Below are 25826 nucleotides of genomic sequence, written 5' to 3'. Positions count from 1 at the left end.
TTAACTTTCTAGTGATGATAGTGGAATCTGCAGTATTTCTGAGGACACTTCCTTGGAGGCCCTGTACTTCAGCTTCTCTCCTAATTCCCTGTAATCATTTTCAAAGACCCTCCACCTCCCTCTAACTTTGTCATTGGTACCCATGTGTACCATGACTGCTGGATTTTCCCCAGCCCCACCCAATAATCTGTCTATCTGATCACATGAAGATCCCCAAATTAACTTAGGAGCTATCTTAAGGACCATAATCTTTCCACTTAACGAGATAATGCAGACGGCACCTGACCCACCTGGAACAAAGCACTCGCCCTACCTCATACTACTGATACCCTTCCAAATCCACCTCAATTATGTCTTGAGGCCTCATCAATTTTTTTTAAAAGAGAAGAATAGAAAGAATTATGATTTTCCAGGCAATAGGAAGTTGCAACTTAACTTACAGGATTTAAAATTTTTAGAATTTTATAAGGACCTACAAATTTAGGCACAAACTTTCTAGATGTGATCTTTAAGTGCAGATATTTTGAAGACAACCACACAAAATCTCTCTCCCTAAAGATAGAAGCCTTCCTACCTCTGTGGTTAGCACCACTTTTGGCCTGGTCACTAGCTACCAAAAGATCCCTTTTGACCTCCCTCCAGACCTTAATTAATTGGGGACAAAATCTCTCCTCCTCTGACATGGAGGATTGTAATCCTGAAAAATTCCCAAACACTACAAACTACAGCAGCTAAAAAAAAAGCAAGGTCCCGGTAGTCTTAGAGGAACGGTTATTTAGAGCACACTTGGTATGGGACAGAAATTCCACCCAGTCTTTCTGATTAGAGGAGACAAAACATCCCTAATACTGCTCTATTTCCTGGTTCATCCTTTTCTGTTTGACTGTTAGTCTCGGGATGATACACTAAGAGAAAAAACAGATTGATACCCAATCTGAAGCAAAAGCTAAGCCAAAAACTAGCCAGAAATTGAACTCCTCAATCGAAAATTATGTTTTTGGGAACACCATGAAATTTAACGATTTGAGAAATTAACAAAGTTGCTAAGATCCTAGCAGTTTGCATGTTTTGAAGTGGGACCAAAAGAACGATTTTGCTAAAACAGTCTACCACCACCCACATGACAGTAATACCACCAGTTAAGCAAATCAGTGACAAAGTCCATAGACAAGTGGGTCCAGGTTTGTAATGGAACATCGTTAGGGAAGAGATAACTAGAGGCTTTAGCCCTGGCACAGACTTTCAGACTTTGCATTTTCAGACATACTCTTCAATATCCTTAAGAGCATTCTACCACTAAAAAGACCCAGAAAGTGATCTTGAAGAGGCAGAAGAACCCACATGGCCAGCGAAAAAGGAATCATGTACTTCATTAAGAAGATCTATGACTAAAGAGGGCAGTACATAAAGCTTATTTATAGGTAAACCTTCCTGCGCACTGTCCTGAGCATCCTGAATGCGCTGCCTGAGATCTTCCCCACCCCTTCACTAAGAATCTTGACTTGAATTTCGTGTTGACATTCGTAGAGCCAGGGAGATAAGTAATGGCAAAATCAAACCGGGCAAAAAATACAAGGCCCACCAAGCCTGTCTGGTGTTTAAGCACTTAGCACCGTCAACATACAACAGGTTCTTATGATCGGTCAAGACAGTCACCTTATCTGCTGGACCTCAAATTGACATTTCTCCAGTTTAGCAAATAAATGGTTGTCACGTAGAGCCTGAAGAAACTCTCTGACATGCTCGTGATGCTCCTCCAGAGTATGTGAATAAATCGATATGTCATACAGGTAAATCACCACAAGTCTACCCACTAGTGAGCAAAAAATATTATGATATTTTAAAAGACTGAAGGTGCATTGGTTAACCCAAATGGCATCACCAAATTTTCAAAATGACACTGAGGCGTAATGAATGCGGTCTTCCATTCGTCACCCTGATGTATGTGTATAAGGTTATATGCCCCTCTCAAGTCAAGTTTGGAAAACCATTTAGCTCCAGATAATTGCTTAAACAGGTCCGGTATAAGGGGTAAAGGACAGGGATTGTGAGCCGTGATTTTATTAGTCTCTCCAAAATCCAAGTACGTATGCAACTCTCCATCCTTTTTTTAACAAGAAAAAACTCCCACTGCAACTGGAGAGGTGGATGGCCGTATATGACCGTTAGGGCAGAGACACACTGCCGTATAGCTCGTGCGATGATTGCATCGCACTGAATGGACTGGCCCGCACCTCTCCTGACTTGAACATGACAGCATGATGGATTTCTATGCAGCTGTCAAGCTCAGATCAGGAGAGGTGTCGGCCAGTACGAGGTTTATGATGTGATCCTTGCAGGAGAAGTACGGCCGTCTGTCTCTGCCCTTAGCCGGACTCTTCTGAATATAGTTTTCCAAGACCGCCCTCCCTGGAAGGGGTTAATCAAATGAGATTTTGGCATTTAGCTCCTGGTATGAGGTGGATAGCACAATCATATGCTGCCATATAGTAGACGTCCGGTAACTGGTGATAATCACCTCATGTGTCGTCTATTTGTCTCCAAGCAGGAAAATCCCACGTTACATTCCACACATAAAACTGTAGAAAAGGCGTCGCGGGGTAATTGTGCCAGTAGTGACGGGCAAATAATGCCGGAAATGTCACTGACAGCAGAGACGTCTTCATGTAGCGTCTTCACTCCGGATATCACTGTACAGGAGCCGCACAGTTCACACTGTGCATTCACTGAGGCCCCTGATCATGTGACCCCTGACTCCTCCCCTCCTGTGACCTCATCACAGGTCCTGTGCGCACAGAGCAGCCATATATGTGGTGGCGGCTCTGCAGGTGGAGGTATGTGGAGACCCCATTACTGGGCGCAGGGGGGCATTAACCCCTTCAGCACGGAGACTCTTTTGTGGTCTCTGTGTGGTGTGAACAGTGAGGTAACAGCTGTGGACAGAATGCGGCTTAGCTGGTTCCCGTCCACATTAGATCCATTCAGACGACTGCAGGATGAAGGACAGAAGCCCAGAGAAGTCCTCACACAACGCCATTATTCCTCTCCTAGCTCCAGCACAATAATGTAGATACTAGTGATGACATTTGGGGGATTTGCAGGAATATGTGGCAGATACTTGCTGGATCTTCTGCTTTCTTGGCCGGTTCCACTTGTAAGTCTTATTAACCCTTTCACCCCAGATTCTGTTTCACCTTCCTTACAGGTCACTTTTTTCAATTCTGACCAGTGTGTGAAGAATTAAAGCAATGGCAAAGGGAAAAAATTAAAATGTTACTTTTTCCCACAAAAATGTTACTTTACCCCCAAATTTTGCATTTTCCAAAGGGTAACAGGAGAAAGTGCATCATACAATTTGTTGTGCAATTTTTCCTGAGTAAGCCGATATCCCATATGTGGTAGGAAAACTACTGTTTGGGTGTACGGCAGGGCTCGGAAGGGAAGGAGTCCACTTGACTTTTTGTATGCAAAAATGTCTGGAATCGAGAGCGTACCCCATATCAGGTTTCCAGAGCCTCTGATGTGCCTATACAGTGGCAACCCCCACAAGGGACACCATTTTTGAAGATCGACCCCTCAAGGAATTTATCTAGGTTTGTGGTGAGCACCTGGAACACACAGGTGCTTCACATAATGTTATAATAAGCCGAAGACGAACAACTCCCATACAACAAACTATAATAATTATGTTATTGAACATATATTAAAAAGACAACAATTAAAAACAAAACCAGAATTTAAAAAGGTAAATCTACTGCAAATGAACAAGTAACAGGTAAAAAAGTTTTACTTATAGTTTATGCCAGATGTGAAAATACATATATAGATCCATATGGAGAAATATCTAATAAACACTAACTATATGATTGCATCATACATATAAATATAAAATGCATAGTGCATGTATGAGAAACAAATAGGAGCACCACATATCTGTTAGTAGTGTCAGTTCATTTTTTAATGTCTCCCCCGAGTGGGACCATATGGAATCTTATGAAGACTCCCGAAATAAAGATATTTGGTCTCATTCAAAATCCACTACGGCTAGTTGCTAAGGTTATGCTATACAAATACAAAATTATTATTATTTATTTATATAGCGCCATTGATTCCATGGTGCTGTGCATAAGGAGGGGTTACATACCAAATACAGATATCACAGTAAACAAACTAACAATGATAGACTGGTACGGAGGGAAGAGGACCCTGCCCTTGTGGGCTTACATTCTACTGGATGATGGGGAAGGAGACAGTAGGTTGGGGGGTTGCAGTAGCTCCGGTGTTGTTGAGGTGGCAGCAAGCAAGGTCATGGCAGGCTGTAAGCTTGTTTAAAGAGATGTGTTTTCAGGTTCCATCAGAAGGATAAAAGTGTGGTGGATAATCGGACGTGTTGAGGCACAGAATTTCATAGGATGAGGGATATTCGGAAGAAATCTTGGAGGCGATTAACCTCCACCTGTAGAGCCGTCACCACATATATGGTTGGTAGAGACTAAATCCAAGTCGGCAAAATACAACTAGTGCTGTGATAGGGTAACAAGAGGTACACAATGTATTCAGGTATATTAATAACCCCTACAGAGCCATCTAGAATTGTTTAGCACAGGCTTTTGCAGAGTCTTTGTACTACCAGTAACGTGGAAGACCCATATATTTCCATTGACAGAAGACGCACCTGAGCGGGGACTTGCATTTTTTGGAGATTGAATTGAAGCATTTTTTGAAAACATTTTACATAACATTTTCGATCAAATTTATCCTGCGCTCTACGCTGAGCACTTACATTGGGGTTTCCATCTACAGTGGGGGAAATAATTATTTGATCCCTTGCTGTTTTTGCAAGTTTGCCCACTGACAAAGACATGAACAGTCTAGAATTTTAAGGGTAGGTTAATTTTAACATTGAGAAATGGAATATCCAAAACAATCAAGAAAATCACATTGTATAAATTAGATATTTTTTTGCATTTGGCAGTCAGAAATAAGTATTTGATCCCTCTGGCAAACAACACTTAATACTTGGTGGCAAAACCCTTGTTGGCAAGCACAGCAGTCAGACGTTGTTTGTAGTTGATGATGAGGTTTGCGCACATGTCAGGAGGAATTTTGGTCCACTCCTCTTTGCAGGTCATCTCTAAATCATTAAGATTTTGAGGCTGTCGCTTGGCAACTCAGAGCTTCAACTCCCTCCATAAGTTTTCTATGGGGCATGAACCCATCTATCTTCCTTTCAGTAAGGTGAAGTCATCTTGTCCCCTTTGCAGAAAAGCACCCTCAAACAATAATGTTTCCCCCACCATGCTTCATGGTTGGGACGATGTTCTTAGGGTTGTACTCATTCTTCTTCTTCTTCCTCCAAACATGGCGAGTTGAGCTAATGCCAAAGAGCTCAATTTTTGTCTCATCTGACCATAGCACCTTATCGCAATAACTCACAGAATCATCTAGGTGTTCATTGACAAAATTCAGACAAGCCTGCACATGTGCCTTGCTGAGCAGGGGGACCTTGAGGGCACTGCAGGATTTTAAACCTTTAAGGTGTAATCTGTTATGAATGGTTTTCTTGGTGACTGTAGTCCCAGGTGCCTTGAGATCATTAACAAGTTCCAGCCCATGTAGTTATAGCCTGATCTCTCACCTTCCTCATGATCAAGGATACCCCACGAGGTGAGATTTTGCATGGTGCCCCAGATCGATGTTGATTGACAGTCATTTTGTATTTCTTCCATTGTCTTACTATTGCACCAACAGTTGTCTCGTTCTCACCCAGCGTCTTACTTATGGTTTTGTAGCCCATTCCAGCTTTGTGCAGGTCTATAATCTTGTCCCTGACATCCTTAGAAAGCTCTTTGGTCTTGCCCATTTTGTAGAGGTTCGAGTCTGACTGATTAATTAAGTCTGTGGATAGTAGTCTTTTTCAGGTGACTATATAAGACAGCTGTCTTTAATGCAGGTAACTAGTTGATTAGGAGCGTTTAACTGGTCTGTAGGAGCCAGAACTCATAATGGTTTGTAGGGGATCAAATACTTTTTTCTCACTGCAAAATGCAAAAAAATTATCTAATGTATACAATGAGATTTTCTTGATTTTATTTTTTGGATATTCTATCTCTCAATGTTAAAAGTAACCTACCCTTAAAATTATAGACTGTTCATGTCTTTGTCAGTGGGCAAACTTACAAAAACAGCAAGGGATCAAATAATTATTTCCCCCCACTGTAAATCTCTGAGTGACATGATTCAGATAAAACCCATTCACTATGAGGCAGCAGAGTTACTGTGGACTCCATCTCGTCTCTGTTTAGCGTTGTCTTTTTTTTCAGAAGTACACAAAACTTTGGTCTATTGCGCTTTTATGCACGCTTAAAAATATGGACACTGCCAAATCATAGGACAGACTTGAGTCCACAGTGTCTTAATCTGCCTAATTATAGGGAATCTTCCATTGGGTTTTCCATCTGAATCACATATTTTAGAGATCTACACGGAAACCCTGATGTAAGCGCTCAGCGTAGAGCGCAGGAAAAATGTGCGCCAAGCCTTATTGCGATCTTTGGGAGGAAGAATGAACAAATCAACAGCAGGTGAAGAATTGTTTTTATTTATTTTTTATGCCGTTCCTAATGTGGTATAAATGATTAGACGACTTTATTCTATGGGTCGGTGCGATTACAGCGATACCAGATTTATATTGTTTTTTATGTTTGGCTGCTGTCACACACTAAAAGATCCTTTTTTTTTAGAGCTATAATATTTCATTATCTCTGCTGACAGAGTCATTTAAGGGCTTGCTTTTTGCGGGACGAGTTGATGTTTTTATTGGTACCATTTTCGGGCACATAACATTTTTTGATCGCTTTCTATTCCGATTTTTGGGAGGCAGAATGAACAAAAACAAGCAATTGTTTGGCTTTTTTTATCTCGTTCCGCGTGTGCTAAAAGGCAGCTTTATTCTTCTGTTCAGTATGATTACAGCGATACTACAATTATATCATTTTTATGTTTTGGCGCTTTTACAGAATAATAACAATTTTATAGAAAATTAATCGTTTTTGCATCGCTATATTTTGACAGCTATATTTTTTTTCTTCTCTGCTGACGGAGCTGTATTACAGCTTGCTTTTTGTGTGACAAGATGATGTTTTTTGTGATACAATTTTAATTTAAATTTGACTTTTTGATGGTGTTTTATTTCACTTTTTTGGCGGCTTCATGAAAAACCATAGTTTTTTGCCACGTTTTTTATTTTTTACACTGTTCACTGAAGGGGTTAACTAGTGTGACAGTTTTATAGATCAGATCGTTCTGGACACGGTATTTGAGTACTAGGGGGTGACAGTACGAGAGACATAACCAGTCCGTGATGAAAGCACTGGAATTCTGCCTGACCAAAAATGTATTTTTATTCAATAAGGAGTACTTCCACCAGCTCAGGGGCACCGCGATAGGCAGCCCGTGTACACCATCGTATGCCAACCTGCTCCTGGGCTAGTGGGAGGAAACTATTGTTTTTGGTGACACTTTGCAGTGCCCTGAGGAGAGTATTATCATGTGGCTCCGCTACATTGATGATATCTTTGTCATCTGGAAGGGCACTGCGGAGACGTTCAAGGATTTTGTCAAGAAACTCAATGTCAACAATATTGGGTTACATTTTATGTATGAGTTGAATTCATCTAGCCTGGCCTTTTTGGACATTAAAATTGAGATCAATTCCAAGGGTGAAATTATAACTAAGACCCATAGGAAAGAAACGGCCACAAAGTCCCTCCTGAGGTGGGAGAGCAACCATCCGGCGCCCCTCAGGAGGGAAATCCCCAAGAGACAATACTTAAGAATGCACCAGTATTGCTCTAACTTGCGGTCCTTCAAGAAGCAGGCAGATGACCTCAAGATAAGGTTTAAAGACAGCGGTTACCCCGAAAGAGTTCCCTCCTGAGGTGGGAGAGCAACCATCCGGCGCCCATCAGGAGGGAAATACCCAAGAGACAATACTTAAGAATGCACCAGTATTGCTCTAACTTGCGGTCCTTCAAGAAGCAGGCAGATGACCTCAAGATAAGGTTTAAAGACAGAGGTTACCCCGAAAGAGCCTTGAGGGAGGCATACAACGAGGCCTTAAAAAACCTGATCAATGTTAGAACCTTGCTCTTAGGTTTTTTCCTTTGCTGGTCACATGACCTTGTTGGCCTATTTAATCCTGCTCCGCCCTTCTGGCTTTGCTGGACTTCATTGTATAACTACTTTCTAGCTAGCCTGTGCTCTGTATCTAACTCTGTTAGTTTGCTTGGTCTACGGACCTCTGTGTTCTATATATTTTGTTTGTTCGTCTGTCTGCTACTATTTCTGTTAGGAGGTGTCCCATTTTCCTCCCAGTCCTTAGTACTTGTAGGGATTCCTTCCCCACATCTATAGGTCTCCGTACAGACTAGCTTAGGACTTTAGCAGGTCTGATCGCAGGATCAGGTCCCCTGTTACATCGTAGGGATTAAGCTGAGTTCTATCGTAGGGACAGATCTCCTCTCTTTCCTTAGCTCTGGTAGCAGAACATAACAATCAAAGTGAAACTACACGATTCGTCATGAGATATTGCAATAGAGAGGAGGAGATTAGATCAATCCTCCAAAGGAGTATTAAAGATGGACACAGACATGGAGAATGAGATCACAACTTACCCACAAATCACATACCGAAAAGGTAAATCTTTGAGGGATAGACTAGTGCGTAGCCAGTATCAGCTGAGAACCACCCCAACTTGGTTGGATAGAGGAATCAAAGGGTGTTTCACATGTGGGGTAAGATGTAAGATGTGTGAATCGATCCAGTCAATCAATGTTCAGAAGCAATGTTACTGGTATCAGGTACTCCATTCGGCACTTCATAAATTGTCACACTAAGGGCATCATCTATAAGGGCACATGTGAGTGTGTGGTGGAGTACGTTGAAAAAACAAGAAGACAATTTCGTAGGCAGGTGGGGGAAACATATACGAGAAAATATGGAATAAAAGAGACACACTGGTCGCTAATCACATCAACCTACTGCATCACGGGGATGTAAGGAAGATCCTATTTATGGGGGTCGAGAAAATTACATCTCCGGTGAAAGGAGGTAACTGGGATAGGTCGATTTTACAGAGGGAGACCCGTTGGATTTTCAACCTCAGAACGGTACACCCGAATGGCCTGAATAAGCAAATGTCCTTAACTCCTTTCTTTGAAATAGAGGTGTAATAGGAACATATAGTCAGGGACCGCCGCCGATGAGTGGGGGCGCCACTGCGCAGGACAGGATGCCAACCTCCACGTTAGGTAGGTGTGCAGATAGAGAGGGAAACGCTAGGGCATTTATAGATCTTTTCCACCCATTCTTTGGCAGTTTGGTTTGGTAGGGCAGTTCTGTATTGACTAGACACACCTGCCCACACTGTAACAAAACCCTCACTGGCGACAACAGTCGCTGATGCATAGCACTCTCTTTGATGTCTCCAACATCGTTGACAGCCATCATTTCTGCTCAGCGTGAATCGATTTTAACCAGTGAACAGCACTGAAGGCCACTGTTCCCTCATCCAGCATAGATGTTACCTGGCCCATGCAAGTCGATGATGCCTGTGCCTGGTGGTGTGGTCAGGTACCCTAGCAGACCACACTGATGTAAACTGTTTCAAATGGTCTGACATGACGCTTGGGTGCCTGTCACCTCCCTTAAATGTGCCTGCAGTTGTGTGGCGTTCATCATCCAGTTCCGAAAGGCATTGTTCACAATGAAGCAGTCATCAGTGTGGGGTGTGGCCAAAGGATGTCCACTTCTCTGCCTTTCTGTGACTTTTCCACTCTCTCTGTATCTCTATTGCAACCTGCTGATGATGACACTCTGTGACACTCAAAGCTCAGTGACCACTTTCATCTGAAAACATCCTGCTTCAATTCTAACGCCTAAATATTTTGGGCGATTCATGGATCAAACACTTGTTGTAAATTTTGCCATTAAGCTCCTTGTTAGAGAACAGCAAGTTGTGCAAAAAGTTCTGTAGGGTTTCTACTCACTCAGCTGTGGTTGAGCAAGGCACCGGTTTCATTAAAATGTCCAGGCTAGTTTATTAGAACTTCATAAACCACTCAGCATAAGCTAACAAAAAGACGCCCTTTTCCGGCACAGTGAAAAACAGAAAGTAAATAGTTCATACAGTGTTGTGGGTTCGCCTACTCAGGTCAGTGTCCTTTAGCAGACAGCCTGGAGGTTTCCACAGTTCCAGTCACAGACACTGAATGAGACACTTGGTCTTCATTTTATCTGCCATACCACACCCCCAGCTGGGACTATGTGAGCCCCACTCTTTGACTGCTCGTAAACTCGGCCCTTATACGCCCTATTAACCCTCAGCACTATCTGTCCTTGAGTCTGCTTTTCCATCACCGAAGCTACCAACCTCGATGATATATATCTCCCCTCAAGCACCTGTGTTACATGCACGCCGCCTAAGCTCAGATAGGGGCGAGACCGATTACATGAATTCATTGGAATTCTGGGGGAACAGTTATTCCGGGCGACCATAGGCTGCAGCTTCTCTGAGGCACAGGACAGATTCAATTGCTGACCAGACACATTTGAAAGAGTCCTCATAAACGGTAGAATAGTAACATTTAATGAGGCATGGCCAATGCAATGTACATGTCTCTTTGAGCAACAGGCTCCAGTAATAACAGTACAATCTTCTTTGCAGCACAGCAGTACACAGTCTATTATCATGTAGCACAGTACAGCACAGTTTAAATGCATACACAACCACAGGCTTTTCCTTCACAAGGACTCAATTGTACACAGCATTCTTTATCCTCCATGGAGATAGGTGGGGGGGTTGATGAGGGAGACGATCCCTATGACAGGATTCCTTCCAGTCCTTATCTTCCTGGTCGACAATACTCCACACTGTTAGCTCAGGGAGTCTATCTGACCTGTGTTTAGCTTCCCTCCTGACCTGAATTCTGTTTTCTTGCCTTCTGTTAGATACTGATCATAAGCCACCTTTCTCTGCGGCTCTGGACAGACAGTAAACAACTTCCCCACAATCCCCCTGGGGCTCTGCTAAAACACTCCCCTTCTCCTGTGACTGTGTTAACCCCTCTAGTTGCTGGATGCTTCTGGAGCACAACACTTCCTGTCTACTGTGCTTGTGTTACTTCTAATAGTTGCTGAATGCTTTTAAAGCAACAGCACTACTTCTGCACGTCACACATGTCCGGCAGCCATCTTACAGTACTGAAACATTGAACAGTTGGACATGTGTATCAAAACATTAAGAGATGGTCACATTAAAGAGGTTATCCACTGCAATGTGTAGTTGGCAGATGGATTTAAACCTAGGAAATAAGGCTTTCTTCAAATACCTTTTGTTTCCAAATGTGCCTGTGAGCGGCGCTATCGTTGTCCTCTTAGCACCATCATGTGACCCCCAGCTGCAGTTGCCTCTGATGTCTGGTGACTTCACGTCAAGTTCCAGAATTGATTGACTGGGCTGTGGGCGGCGTTTCACCACATGTCACAGCCCAGCATCGTGTGCGCTCTCTCTTCACTGCTTTCATTAACAGAGTGCCGCAAGCCCGCGAGATGCTGGGCTATGAAGTGATGAAACTTCGCCCACAGCCCAGTCGATCATTGAGACTGGGACATCGGTGATGTCGGGTCAACTTCCAGTTCTGGGAGTTGCCATTTTTGCCCAGTCTCTTTCTTATGGTGGAGTCATGAACATTGACCTTAACTGAGGCAAGTGAGACCTGCAGTTCTTTGGATGTTGTTGTGGGGTCTTTTGTGAGCTCTTGGATAAGTCGTCGCTGCACTCTTGGGGTAATTTTGATCGGCCGGCCACTACTGGGAACATTCACCACTGTTCCATGTTTTTTGCTATTTGTTAATAATGGCTCTCACTGTGGTTCGCTGGCGTGTCAAAGCTTTAGAAATGGCTTTATAACCTTTTCCAGACCGACAGATCTCAATTACTTTGTTTCTCATTTGTTCCTGAATTTCTTTGGATCGCAGCATGATGGCTAGCTTTTGAGGATCTTTTAGTCTACTTCACTTTTTCAGGCTGGTTCTATTTAAGTGATTCCTTGATTGAGAACAGGTGTGGCAGTAATCAGGCCTCTATATGGCTAGCGAAATTGAACTCCGCTTCCCAAAGATGTGATAAACCACAGTTAATTTATGTTTTAATGGGGAGTTGGGAGGGGGGGGCAATCAGTTTTTCACACAGGGCTCTGTAGGTTTGGATTTCTTTTTCCCTTAATAATTTAAAAACTGCATTTTGTGTTTACTTGTATTATCTTTGTCTAATATTTAAATTTCTTTTGTGATCTGAAACATTTAAGTGTGAAAGAATAAGAAATCAGAAAAGGGGCGAACACTTTTTCACACCACTGTTGGTTTTATTAGTAGATGTAAAGGAATCTAAATACTGTACAATAATCTCCTCATATGTTCCCCTTATTATTCCCAGTAATTGTACTACACAGGATTTTTATGATGTTACATCGGCTCATCATCTTCTCATTCAGGTCTCTACAATATCGGATCCTCTTAGTGAATATATATAAGAGAATTTTCCTGAATTACGCTTCAAAGATGGATATGGACAGAGACAAGATGGCTGAGAAAATATTACACCTCACCCTAGAGATCCTCTTCCGTCTTACTGGAGAGGTGAGAGATTCTGATGACGTCACATTACATCATTCTTATCTATGGGAATAACAGATGGACAGAACTGGAGAGGTGAGGACTCTGGAAATGTCTAGAGTGAGATTTATTAATGTGTCTCTCCATAACCAGGATTACACAGTAGTGAAGAAGACCTCTAGTGAGCGCTGTCAGGACCCTGTGTCTGAGGGATGGGGAAGATCCCTGAGCCCAATCACAGGGCCTCCACCTCACCCCCTGATACATGAGGACATCAATGACCAGAAGATCCTAGAACTCACCTACAAGATGATTGAGCTGCTGACTGGAGAGGTGACACTGCTGGGAATGCTGGGACATTATACAGTAACGCTATGAAGGGATCGGGGGGATGACTGTATCATTGTATGTGTCAGGTTCCTATAAGGTGTCAGGATGTCGCCGTCTATTTCTCCATGGAGGAGTGGGAGTATTTAGAGGGACACAAAGATCTGTACAAGGACGTCATGATGGAGGTTCCCCAGCCCCTCACATCACCAGGTACTAGACAGGACTAAATACACACAGCCTATAATTATCTGTATGTAAAGAATGAATTCAGTCCCTGTATGTGTTTCCTCCAGATCTATCCAGTAAGAGGACAACACCAGAGAGATGTCCCCGTCCTCTTCCACAGGACTGTAAACAAGAAGATCCCAATGTTCCTCAGGATCATCAGGTAGATGGAGAGAAGGTGTCATGAGATCTCCCCTATGATGTGTAGACGGCTGTGAAGGTCTTGTATTCAGTCTTGTTTTATCCACCGGTATTATATATTTTATACTTGTGTAATGAGAACGCTGGAGATGGCAGGATTAGAGCTGATCATAGATGGGACTTCTCCATCTGTCTGTGACTTTTATAATATTTGTTTCAGGGTGAAGATCTGTCCCATATTAATACTACAGAGACATATGTGAGGGGTGATGAGCGGTGTAAAGAGGAGATTCCTACATATGACTACCCAGGTGAGTAGTAATCACTAAATGCAGAGAAGTCACAGATTCTTCTCAGTCACCGGCTCTGGCTGCTTTATCACTGGTCAGACAATGTGAACTGAGGTCTAAGATGGCAGACATACAAGAAACAGAGGCATGTTCACACTAGCAAAAAAGAAGCAAGACAAAAATATATCTCATATCCTACCATAATTATATATAAATGTAAAGCAAAATTGCATAATAAATATAGGGTACTTAGTGAACTATTTTTGATCAAAAAAAGTATACAAGCCGTCCCACCAGCGGCAAGGTGACCCTAAATTGGGATGGTACCTATACTGCCTATATTAAAAACCTTACTGTATATCAAAGTTGAAGTAATGCATATAAAAGGGTAGACAAATAGGACCGGGTCCCAACTCCAGACCACCTAGGCCCGTGGTAAGCTACATATATACCAATCAGCTCAACAAAGGGCATGCCACACCCTTAAATTGCACAGAATGCAAACAAGTCAAAAAACCAGACAATGTGAACTGAGGTCTAAGATGGCAGACATACAAGAAACAGAGGCATGTTCACACTAGCAAAAAAGAAGCAAGACAAAAATATATCTCATACCCTACCATAATTATATATAAATGTAAAGCAAAATTGCATAATAAATATAGGGTACTTAGTGAACTATTTTTGATCAAAAAAAGTATACAAGCCGTCCCACCAGCGGCAAGGTGACCCTAAATTGGGACGGTACCTATACTGCCTATATTAAAAACCTTACTGTATATCAAAGTTGAAGTAATGCATATAAAAGGGTAGACAAATAGGACCGGGTCCCAACTCCAGACCACCTAGGCCCGTGGTAAGCTACATATATACCAATCAGCTCAACAAAGGGCATGCCACACCCTTAAATTGCACAGAATGCAAACAAGTCAAAAAACCAGACAATGTGAACTGAGGTCTAAGATGGCAGACATACAAGAAACAGAGGCATGTTCACACTAGCAAAAAAGAAGCAAGACAAAAATATATCTCATACCCTACCATAATTATATATAAATGTAAAGCAAAATTGCATAATAAATATAGGGTACTTAGTGAACTATTTTTGATCAAAAAAAGTATACAAGCCGTCCCACCAGCGGCAAGGTGACCCTAAATTGGGACGGTACCTATACTGCCTATATTAAAAACCTTACTGTATATCAAAGTTGAAGTAATGCATATAAAAGGGTAGACAAATAGGACCGGGTCCCAACTCCAGACCACCTAGGCCCGTGGTAAGCTACATATATACCAATCAGCTCAACAAAGGGCATGCCACACCCTTAAATTGCACAGAATGCAAACAAGTCAAAAAACCAGACAATGTGAACTGAGGTCTAAGATGGCAGACATACAAGAAACAGAGGCATGTTCACACTAGCAAAAAAGAAGCAAGACAAAAATATATCTCATACCCTACCATAATTATATATAAATGTAAAGCAAAATTGCATAATAAATATAGGGTACTTAGTGAACTATTTTTGATCAAAAAAAGTATACAAGCCGTCCCACCAGCGGCAAGGTGACCCTAAATTGGGACGGTACCTATACTGCCTATATTAAAAACCTTACTGTATATCAAAGTTGAAGTAATGCATATAAAAGGGTAGACAAATAGGACCGGGTCCCAACTCCAGACCACCTAGGCTTTATCACTGGTGTAGTCCAGCCGTATCACAATCGTGTGATCACCATTTTGCCTCTAGACCACAACATTCTCTTCCACCCAAAACTGTTTGAATGGCTTTGAACATTGAAAGACCTTTTCCATAGAACTTGCAACCTGGAGGATCCACCTACCCCCTGGGATTAGGAGATGCTGACCATTACCTGCCCAGATCTGTAAACTACAAAGTAAAATGACAGCGTACATAGAATGTGCTGACAAGTGAGAAAAAAATATTATGATGGGCCTGTAAGAGAAAGCGAAGGGTAATGATGGTGTTGGCATCCTAGAACCCTGATATCTTATTGGATGAATCTACCTTCTCTCCCTTCTGTGCTGCTGAATGTCCTCATATGGTCCCTACAAGACCAGGTCCAGTCTTTCTGGCCAAACTTCACTTTTATGATCGACAACATTAAATGTGCAGTGAGGGCCAAGTGTGAATTTCTGTACAATAACAGCAGATATACCCTTAATCCTGACTTTTCAATTTCTTTTAAAACCGACTAACTTCAAACCAGATTGTGATAAACTAAACAAAAAACATTACACCTGTGCCATGATATATCTCTAAGCTGTGCGTGGCTGATGGCTGTAATATACATTTATTCACGTCTGCAGGAGATGTGTGGCCATGGCTCGAGCCCTGGTTTCATGGATTTGTTGAGGGAGGGCAATAACCCTTCACGGTTGACCAAGTGAGTGTCAAATTATTATGTTGATATGTTGATTGCAATCCACAGAAAACCAAACGGAAACAATGTTCTGTATTGGGAGGATTCAAAGAATCTCTGATCCCGTTTATTTTGCTTAGCATTTTATATTGTTTTGAGCATATCAATAGCCAATCAACTTTGCAGCCATACTACAGTACTACAGGCTGACCAATGTTAGTACAATTATTACGGAAACACATATATGGTCATATTAGTTCGAAGCATGATGGAATTTTACAAGGTCAGTCCTGGCCTAAACTAGTTAGATAACAGGAGCGGAGTGTCTGACAAAATACAAAATGTTCTTGTGAGAAAAGTTAGTGTGGGAAAGATGAGGCGAGAGAAAAGATGGAAAGAATGTATGTTATGCAAGGAGTGATAATAACATGATTTTGAAACAAGCAGACAAAATGGAGTTGCTATAGCATGAATATCAATATGTCCTTTACATTTTCCCCCCTAAAAATTATGTTATTATCAACATTAGAGGTACTATCCCAGGGTCATGCTTTGAGCCTGAGGGACATTGGTCTTCACTCAATTAGTGCCCTTGTTACCAATTGAGGCCGTCGCGGCATGTCCACCCCCCCCTTGTCCATTGAAATAATCATAAAGCTCTGATCTTCAGACTTGAGGTTGGTCGGGGCATGCGGGTAAAGGTCATCATTCCCTTGCCGTCCAGATCCTCAATGCTGGTTACATCTGGGAGGTCCGTGTATAGTAGCACTGGATGTCGGTTAACAGCGTCCTCCTTGCTCTCTGCTGACTGGCAGGTTTTCCTCATGCAAAATGGGATACAATAAAAGACTAGTTTTAGTAAGACATATATTAACAAGATGTAAGCTGCAATATGCAACACTCCTTGTAATATTCCAACAATCCATCCACCAATCCCTTTAAACCAATTAGCAGGATTTAAAAAGGAGAACGTATCAGACCACCAACTGTCATTGGTCAATTTGTTATGTTTGTTATATTCTTCCCTGAGTTTCCTAATGTCTTCCATTTTAGTCTTTAACCGTATGGTAGAGTCGGGGTCAATATAGTGACAACAGGCTGGGCTTATAACCTGACACATCCCTCCTTGAGCTGCTGTCAAATAGTCCAGCACTAAAGTATGTTGATTAGCTACTATAGTAAGTTGATTCTGCACCGCAACAGTAGTATTAATTACTTCCAATACACTCCAAATCTGGTCATCTAAGTAGTCAGTGACTTCCACTAATTTGTCCCACATTTGTGTTACAATAGGGTAGAGGAAGGCTGTACTGGCTTTCTTATTGGGTATACTCATTTGTACTAAATGAGGTCTTCCTGATGGGCGTGGCATGTTGTCCTTGGCACATTTATAGATGGTATGAAGAGGGATGGCTCTCATATCTACTTTACTATGGGGAATAAGATAAGTGGCTGGAGTTAGCCGGGCCAACGTACAAGTCCCCCCTACTCCGACTGGGAGCCATTTATACGCATTATTCTCACAGACCCAATATGTGGCTGATGGCAGATCCCATAAAGCAGAGTGCTGTAATACTAATTTATGTACTAAATCGATAAAAACGGTGTTATTTGATAACATACACCATGAAGGCATTTGTCCCAGGGGGCTACAATATCTAATATCCGGATTGCCACAAGTTGGATCACTAGGCTTATATTCAGAAGATTCATTGCAAGGGATGTTACCAGATATTTTATAACATGTGTCATTGGTACCTTTTATAAACAGATTTGCATGTACCCATGAGTGATTATGAATGCATCTTTCCAACAATGACGGTTTAAAAGCATCTGCCGTACTAGGAGTAGCATTAAAACTGATTTGTAGACCTTCAGTTGGTATGAAGCCTAAATTAGTCAAGGAGGACTTGTTTCTGGGCACCCATTTGTTTCCTTTAAGGGCAAAAAAATGTATGTGTCTACTGGTGGCACGAGGGAAGAACCACCCACCCAACTACTGTTATACCTACAGTTGTGTTCCATAATCTACTAAACTTAGTAGCGTTATTAGCAAGGGCGTTGCTACAATTGGGCCAGTTTAGTATTTCTTCCAGAGTGACTGGGACAGCCAGGAAAGGCATACTAGCGGCTGAAACTGGTGAGTGAGTACATATCCAACAGTCACTGATCGGGTTGTTCTCTAATTGACTCAATTCTTGTACCAAAATCTGGTGGTGAGTAATGAACTTGTTATTAAAAGGGTCAGTACTCTGTTGTAGGCTATTCCAGGTATTGACTAGTCTAACCATACATATTATCATAAAACATCTTAGGATAGTTGACGTTTGCAGTGTGAAGCATGGATCTATGTTGACTTCCCTTCAAGTTTTACTGCTGTTGGGGTTGTAAGGAGCACTTGGTATGGTCCATCATACAATGGTTCTAGTCCGTGTTTCCGAACATGTCTCTTCACATACACATAATCTCCGGGCTTGAGGGTATGATAGCATTCTGCATCAGCTGGATCTGGAATAGAAGATGATACTAACGCATGGGTGTTAGTTAAGGCTTTGGCAAGCTGAATCACATATTGCACAACATGATCTGTTTCTTCTGATAATTGTTGTGGGGTAAATCGAGCTATAGCTGGTTGTGACCCAAATAGTATCTCATAGGGTGACAATTTATGTTTCCCTATGGGGGTGGTGCGTATGTGATATAGTGCAATGGGAAGGAGCTCAGGCCACTGGGCCGTTGTCTCCTGCATCATTTTGATCAATTGCCTTTTCAGTGTGCCATTCAATCTCTCTACCTTGCCGCTTGACTGTGGATGGTAAGGAGTATGCAGCGCCACTGTTGATCCAATCATGGTAAGTATTTCTTGATATACGCATGAGGAAAAGGCTGGTCCCTGATCAGTTTCGACAATTTCTGGGACTCCATACCGGCAAACAACTTCAGAGACCAGCTTCTTGGCAGTAGTCTTGGCAGTCATGTTTGGAACGGCGAATGCTTCTGGCCCGCTGGAAAACATATCCACTACTACTAAGCAGTATTCATATTGTCCTGCTTTAGGGAGAGTGATATGATCAACTTGCAATCGTTGGAACGGATACTCTGCTTTAGCAAGGTGTTTTGTCGGTACATTCTGTAATCTGCCTGGGTTGCAGGTTTGGCATATTGTGCAACCTTTGTTTTGTGCGCTCAACACGGTGGAAATTCCTGGGGCCCAATAGAGTTTCTGTACCAGTAGCAAAGCTTGATTTTTCCCTCGATGCACCGGTCCATGGACACAGGCTGCAATGGCCTGATATAGGATTCGAGGCAAACAATACAGTTGTCCCTTTTTCCATAGCCCATCTATCAATTTAGCACCCGCCTCCTTCCATGACTGGCGTTCTTCTTTAGAGACTTTTTGCTATGTGCAGTGTAGCTTTGTGATTGGAGGGATCGGTTGATGCTCTTCTGCAGGTTGATCCTGAGTTGGCATGGAATTTAGCTCTTTGGTCTGCTGCCGCGTAACAGCCATGGACATGGATGTTGGAAGAAGAGCTGCTTGCTTAGCATGGAGATCAGCAAGTGCATTACCTCTTGATTCAGGGGCATCTGGTCGGGTATGAGCTTTTACCTTTACAACAGCCAACTGTCTTGGTAGTTGTACCGCTTCCATCAATTGTCTGACGCTCTCAGCATTTTTCACAGGAGAACCTGCAGTCGTGACAAAGCCTCTCCTTGCCCAGATCTCCCCAAAGTCATGTGCAATCCCGAAGGCGTATCTCGAGTCAGTAAATATATTCACACGTTTTCCTTCGGCCTGTTGACAAGCAGCAATCCAAGCTTTAAGCTCTGCTTCATGTGCTGACATACTGGGAGGTAAGGCTGCAGCCTCTACCAATGTATCTTCAGTTGTGACAGCATATCCAGTATGAAACCTGCCAGAGGTGACAGCATATCTGGATCCATCCGTATATAACGTAAGTTCTTGGTCATCCAAGGGTACTTCCCCCCACTAAAATAAGTGGAGTTGACTCCGCAGTAATTTTCTTCCAGACAATCATGTGGTGGAGCCTCTTTCCCCTCTCCCTCAGGAGCTGGTAGCAGGGTGGCCGGGTTGATGGTGGTGCACTGGTGTAATTTCACATTTTCTGTCAAAATCAACGTACACTGCAGCCGCAGAGTCTCTGTGTGGACAGATGTTTAGGTTGCTGTAAAGCCAAAACAGCCGCAATATCATGTGGAGCATAAATGTGAGTCTCATTTCCAAGGATGATGTCCGCCGTTTTTTCAAGTAACTGCTGTGTGGCGTTAACCGCTCGTAGACAGCTAGAGGAGGCCCTGGCTACCGGGTCCAGACGCGCTGAGTAATAACCGACCGAGCGCTGCTTTGTACAGTGTCTTTGCGTGAGTACCCCGGCTGCATGCCCTCCTGTATCGGAGACATACAAATGGAAAGGTTGAGCATAATCCGGGTTTCCAAGGGCAGGGGCTGTCATTATCCTTGATTTTAGTTGCTCAAAGGCTTGTTGCAGCAGTTCTTGGTGGTCCTTGTTGTTTACACCAGCCAGAATGTCTTCTTTTAATTCATCATATAGGGGTTGCATCAGACGTGAGGCGCCTGGGATCCATTGTCTGCAATATGTACATAGTCCGAGGAACCGTTGCAGCTCTATGGGATCTTTTGGGAATGGTAGTAGGTAGATGGCCGTCTTTCTTTCTTCTGTGATATGTCTGGCACCCTGAGTAAGGCAATGGCCTAAGAAAACCACTTGACCGTGGCAAAACTGAAGTTTCGAGGCTGAGACTCGGCAATTCAGTTTTGCTAGATGCTTGAGGAGGCGAACACTGGCCCTGATGGACACTTGCTCCGTAGGGGCACACAAAAGAAGATCATCAACTTATTGTACTAGTACTACCTCAGAGTTGTCCAGCTGCCACAGCAGCAGACAGCTAGGCATGTTCTTTGCAAACTGATTAGGGCTATTCTGCGCTCCTGCGGCATCACCGTCCAAGTCAATGGCCTGCCCTGATATATAAATGCAAACAGAAACTGACAGTCTTTATGTAGTGGAATGCTGAAAAAGGCTTTTGCTAAATCAATTACTGTAAACCAGGCAGCAGTAGATGGTATTTGTGAGAGAAGGGTATGTGGGTTAGACACCACAGGAGTTTCCAAGACTGTCACTGCATTTACTGCCCTCAAATCCTGCACCAATCGATAAGCGGGCGGCTGCCCCGGTTGGGATTTTTTCCTTACGGGGAACAACGGCGTATTGCACGGGGAGACGCAGGGGATTAGTGCCCCTTTCTCTAACAAGGTGTGAATTTGCTGGTGTAGACCTTGTTCTTGTACATGTGTGAGCGGCTACTGGCAAACCTTGGGAAAGGGCTCTCCGGGCTTGAGGTACACCTGTATTGGTTCTACTGGCAATCTCCCAATGTCGTCTGGGCCTTGTGACCACAGATGAGAAGGGATTTCCTCTGTGTATGGAGCTAACCTGGGATCTTTTGGGAGATTTCCAATTGTATTGTATGTTAATCATAACCGTGGGTAGCACCCGTAAGATGCAGACCGCCTCTATGTGTGCATCAGAGTTTGGATCCTTTAAAGTAAGGATCATCTGACCATTGTCCTGGTATTGAATTTGGGATCGGAATTTAGACAAGAGGTCTGCTCCTAAAAGATTTACCGTGCACGTCAGGGATATGACAAATTGTGCCATTACTTCCGGAAATGGGCCAATCGGAATAGTTTTAGTGAGAGTGTGTTTGTTAGGTCTGCCATCTACACCGATCAATATTAGATTGTCGTTAGAAAATTGGACTGGGAGACCCTGGGGCAGTTCAGTGGATTTTAAAATGGAGTTGGCCGCCCCAGTGTCTACCATGAACTTCACCGGATTCTCTCCTACTGGGAGAACTACAGATGAACAAAGCCCGGGGGTGGTTATGGGCATCACGATGGCAGACTCTGGTTGGCCTCCATTTCAGAATGGATGGTCTTGGGGGACATTTTCTTGTGAGTCTCATGGGCCGGGCGTCCTATTTCTAGATAGGGGGGCTTGGGCAATGCACTGGCTAGCAGGGGTGTGACAGTCCCTTTGGAAATGTCCCGTCCGGCCACACCTCCAACCCTGAAGACGGGAATTCACTACTGGCCTTTTCCTGGGATACATTACTCGCTGATCAGGTACTGCCATGGGGTAATAGTGGTGCTGTAAGAGAGGATACTGTGTTGCGGGTGCCGCAACTGCCACTGCAGCGGGTTTGGATTTAGGCTTAACCGCAGAAGCGGTCCGGACGACACTTTTCTGGGAGCTTTTTGCTACCTTTAGGGCATCTCCTGGGATGGTTGACTCAACATCTGGTCGTACAGCCAATATCACGTCCTTGATTTCAGTCCGTAACCCCTGGATAAAGGCGGATACTAACAGCTGGCAATGAGTTTTAGTATGTAAGGAGAACCCAAGGTTCTTATAGACCTGCATAAGGCGCCCATAAAACTTCTCAGCCGACTCTCCCTTCTCTTGAGTGACATCTGTGAGGGTAGTGGATTGATCAGCCAACTTATCCTGAGCCCATATTTTAAGGGCTTGACAGAAGTCAACCCCACTCTCATACGTATTGGCATCTAATGCTCTGTTATATGGGACAGCAGCCTCTACCATGGGATAATATCTTTCACCAGCTTTTACACAGAGCAGGTGTAAAGGATCTTGCCTTGTTGTTGAATATATCTCTCTATATGCGGCCATGCCCCTGTAAAAAGCCATGGGGAAATGTTCGGGATCCGGGAGACGGTTACACAGAGTATCCATCTGTACTGGGGTAAACGGGGTATATTTGAGGGGGCTGGTATTGTGGTCCGCTTCCTCCATTTCCTCCATCTTTGTGAGAGGGGGTGGAGGTGGAGGGAAATCAGCATGAGTATTGATTGTAGGGAGATCTTGAAGGTAGGGGAACACTGGGGGAGACCAGATATCGGGTTTGATTAGTTGAGCGGCATAATCAACGAGATCCCTGTCGATGGCCAAGAGTCTTATCTCTCTCAATTTATTTGGATGCGTGGCGATGTATTGCTTTATAGCCCCGACTATTATTTTGGCCACGTCTTGTTTTGGATATCCAAAAATACCGGTGGAAATAAATGGCAGGGCTAGGGTTGGTGTTTTGAATTGTTTCTGTAAGCAGGTGTTGTGACCTGGGTACATCCAGGGGATCATATTTTGATCCCACCACATGTATAACATACTGACAGGTCCCCCAATGCGACATATTTCTGCAGCTAGCCCCCCCCCATGCTGTAGTTTTGCATTTGCTACGTTTGCAATGATCCCAACTTGCTGTTGCGGTATACTCCCCATGCCTATTCTCAGTATAGTGGAAAATTCCGAAGGACCATTCAGTAAAACAGACGCCACCTCCTGGTACTCGTGTCCATGTTCTATTTCCCCAGTTCGGGAGAGGGTGAATAGGGTAGAGTTCGGAGGTCCCTGGGTCTCCCCGAATGGAGTGTGGACCATGGCGGGAGCAGGTGGGGGCAATGGTTTATAATACCCGCCGTCAGCGTTAAATAATGGGAAGGTTGGTGCTACAACACTGGGTCTGCGGGTTCCACAATTATAACACGTCTCGCGCCATCCCGGATTGGTGACCCAACACACATTACAAAGCCAGCCATCTGGGTTATATGGTGGTGGCTGGCCACCAGTGGGAAGTGCAGGGTATTTAATCTCCTATAAATTGCTCAGTTTCCGGATTCAGGGGCTGGGGTATGGCTACATTTGTGGGGGTAGGGGATGCTTCTTTAGGGGCTTCAGATTCAGTTTGTGGACACAAGTTGGGAAGGGGAATCTACTTCCTCCTTTGCCTTTTCCCCATCAGCTTTATTTTGTAGCACAAAACAGCCAGTCTTTGTAACAGTGCTAGATAATTTTCCTTTCTTGACATAAAGTTAATTGAAATAACCAGGCTTCATCTCCTCCTCTATTTCAACATATCCATCACCACAAATCTCATGTGCAACTTTCCTAAACTTTTCAGCATCTTCCAACAATCCACAGTCAACTAGTCTTCCCCTTTTCTGCCGGATTCCTTCGTCCCACAATGTAGGCTGAAGTCTCCCTTCCACGGGAAAGTTTAACAACTTAAACACTTTTGGTGCATTCTTAAATGATCTTTTGCCCTCTCGACCGACCATGATAGTCATCACATCCTCTCCCTCCTGAGGGGGAGACACTTTCTTTCTGCTCCACGGAAACATTGATTAATCACTGCACTGCTGCCTTTCGACTGACAAAGATCCTTGATTTGTGCACTGTATGAGTCCGGCCGGCCTCAACTGTGCCACTGACTCCCCCCTCCCTTCAGGTAAGTCACGTACGGTACTAGGTGAAAGGAGGAGAGCTCGCGTCTGCAGCCCTCCGGACACTCGATATACTTATATCTGTGTGCGTGTCCTACCCAATCTTCGATCACCTGCCGCGACTTATACTAATAGTGTTCAGTCTCCTAAGAATCTTTGTCAGAAGTTAAGGAAGATTCATACAATATTCACTTCTCAATCCAAGGTTTTACTGATTTAAAAGTTATCAATATCAGACCCCTAATGGGACTACACCGCTATAGTCTCACCTTTGACTATATCCAACCAAAACATCCGGAGATACTTCAAACAACCACGCACCACGTGGAAACCACGCCAAACGGTCAGTATCACTAGTAAAGAACTCGTGCACTTACCGTGGCTTTTGTGGGGGATGATCAGTCCCAATTCCAGTGGGGGAGGCCGAAAGCAAGTCTCTCTTTATGGACATCCAGAGGTAGTGGGGTGTCCCTGGTTAGGGATCCGAGTCACGCCACCAAACTGTTGAGGGAGGGCAGCAATGACCCTTCATGGTTGACCAAGTGAGTGTCAAATTATTATGTTACAAGGTTGATGTAAAGGACATATCGATACTCATGCTATAGTTACTTCATTTTGTGCTTGCTTCTAAAATTATGTTATTATTACACCTTGCATAGCATACATTCTTTCATTCTTTTCTCCTGCTTCACATGCAATTTTCTCACAAGAACCTTTTCTCTCAAGAACATTATATGAAAACCCTGCTCCTGTTATCTAACTAGTCTGAGCCGGGATGTATAACCTTGTAACTTTCCATCATGTGCCGAACTAACGATAATATGACCATATGTGTGTTTCCGTAATAATCATACTAACATTGGTTTAAGCCTGTAGTATGGCTGTAGGTGATTGGCTATTGATATACTCAAAACAATATATAATGCTAAGTAAAATAAACTGGATTAGAGATTCTCCGAACAGGAAACAAATACACAAGCCGGGAACTGAGCACAGAGGACTGAACCAGAGGAGAACAAGGCTGTATCTGGCAACTTCTGGCAATATGCTTCCAGCTTTAGTAGGGTGCGGTGCTTTCCAGTTGGCTGAAGCAGGGAGCAGATTACTCCAGCTGGACAGCACACACACCCATACTGCCAGACTGGATAGTACTAATGGTCCCAGGCACCATAATCTTAGCGGCTGGACAGAGCCTGCGCTGCCCAGAGCTTCTGGTTCTGACGTCTCCTCCATCACCAGCACCGCCTGCAGGATGAATAAGGCGGCTTCTGGTGAGAGAAGCAGACGTCGCAGGAGCAGATCCCAGAGGAGATGGGACCCACCATTTGCAGAAGCCCTAATGTGACCAAATTGCAGAAAACCAGAGCAGTAGAAATCCTCATAAAGTGACTCCATTTTGGAAATTATAACCCTCAGTAAAATAATCTATAGGAGTA

General features: G+C 43.5%; 1 protein-coding gene across 1 annotated transcript in view; it reads left to right on the top strand.

Annotated features, from left to right (window-relative positions):
• The first annotated feature begins 2775 nt into the window (after positions 1 to 2775).
• The window catches only part of LOC141191623 (oocyte zinc finger protein XlCOF8.4-like), a 29656-nt gene continuing 6605 nt past the window's right edge, over positions 2776 to 25826 (top strand). The window contains exons 1-6 of the mRNA XM_073661555.1: positions 2776 to 2834; positions 12555 to 12699; positions 12829 to 13008; positions 13092 to 13215; positions 13299 to 13393; positions 13592 to 13682. Of these exons, the coding sequence (XP_073517656.1) occupies positions 2809 to 2834; positions 12555 to 12699; positions 12829 to 13008; positions 13092 to 13215; positions 13299 to 13393; positions 13592 to 13682 (661 nt within the window). The 5' untranslated portion in view covers positions 2776 to 2808. The remainder of the gene's footprint in view (positions 2835 to 12554; positions 12700 to 12828; positions 13009 to 13091; positions 13216 to 13298; positions 13394 to 13591; positions 13683 to 25826) is intronic.

Source organism: Phyllobates terribilis, unplaced genomic scaffold (genome assembly GCF_046119375.1).
Source record: "Phyllobates terribilis strain yellow unplaced genomic scaffold, ASM4611937v1 Scaffold_49__1_contigs__length_9717188, whole genome shotgun sequence".
NCBI lineage: Eukaryota > Metazoa > Chordata > Amphibia > Anura > Dendrobatidae > Phyllobates > Phyllobates terribilis.
The sequence above is the reverse complement of the archived record's forward strand: the minus strand, read 5'-3'. Positions and strand labels throughout refer to the sequence as shown.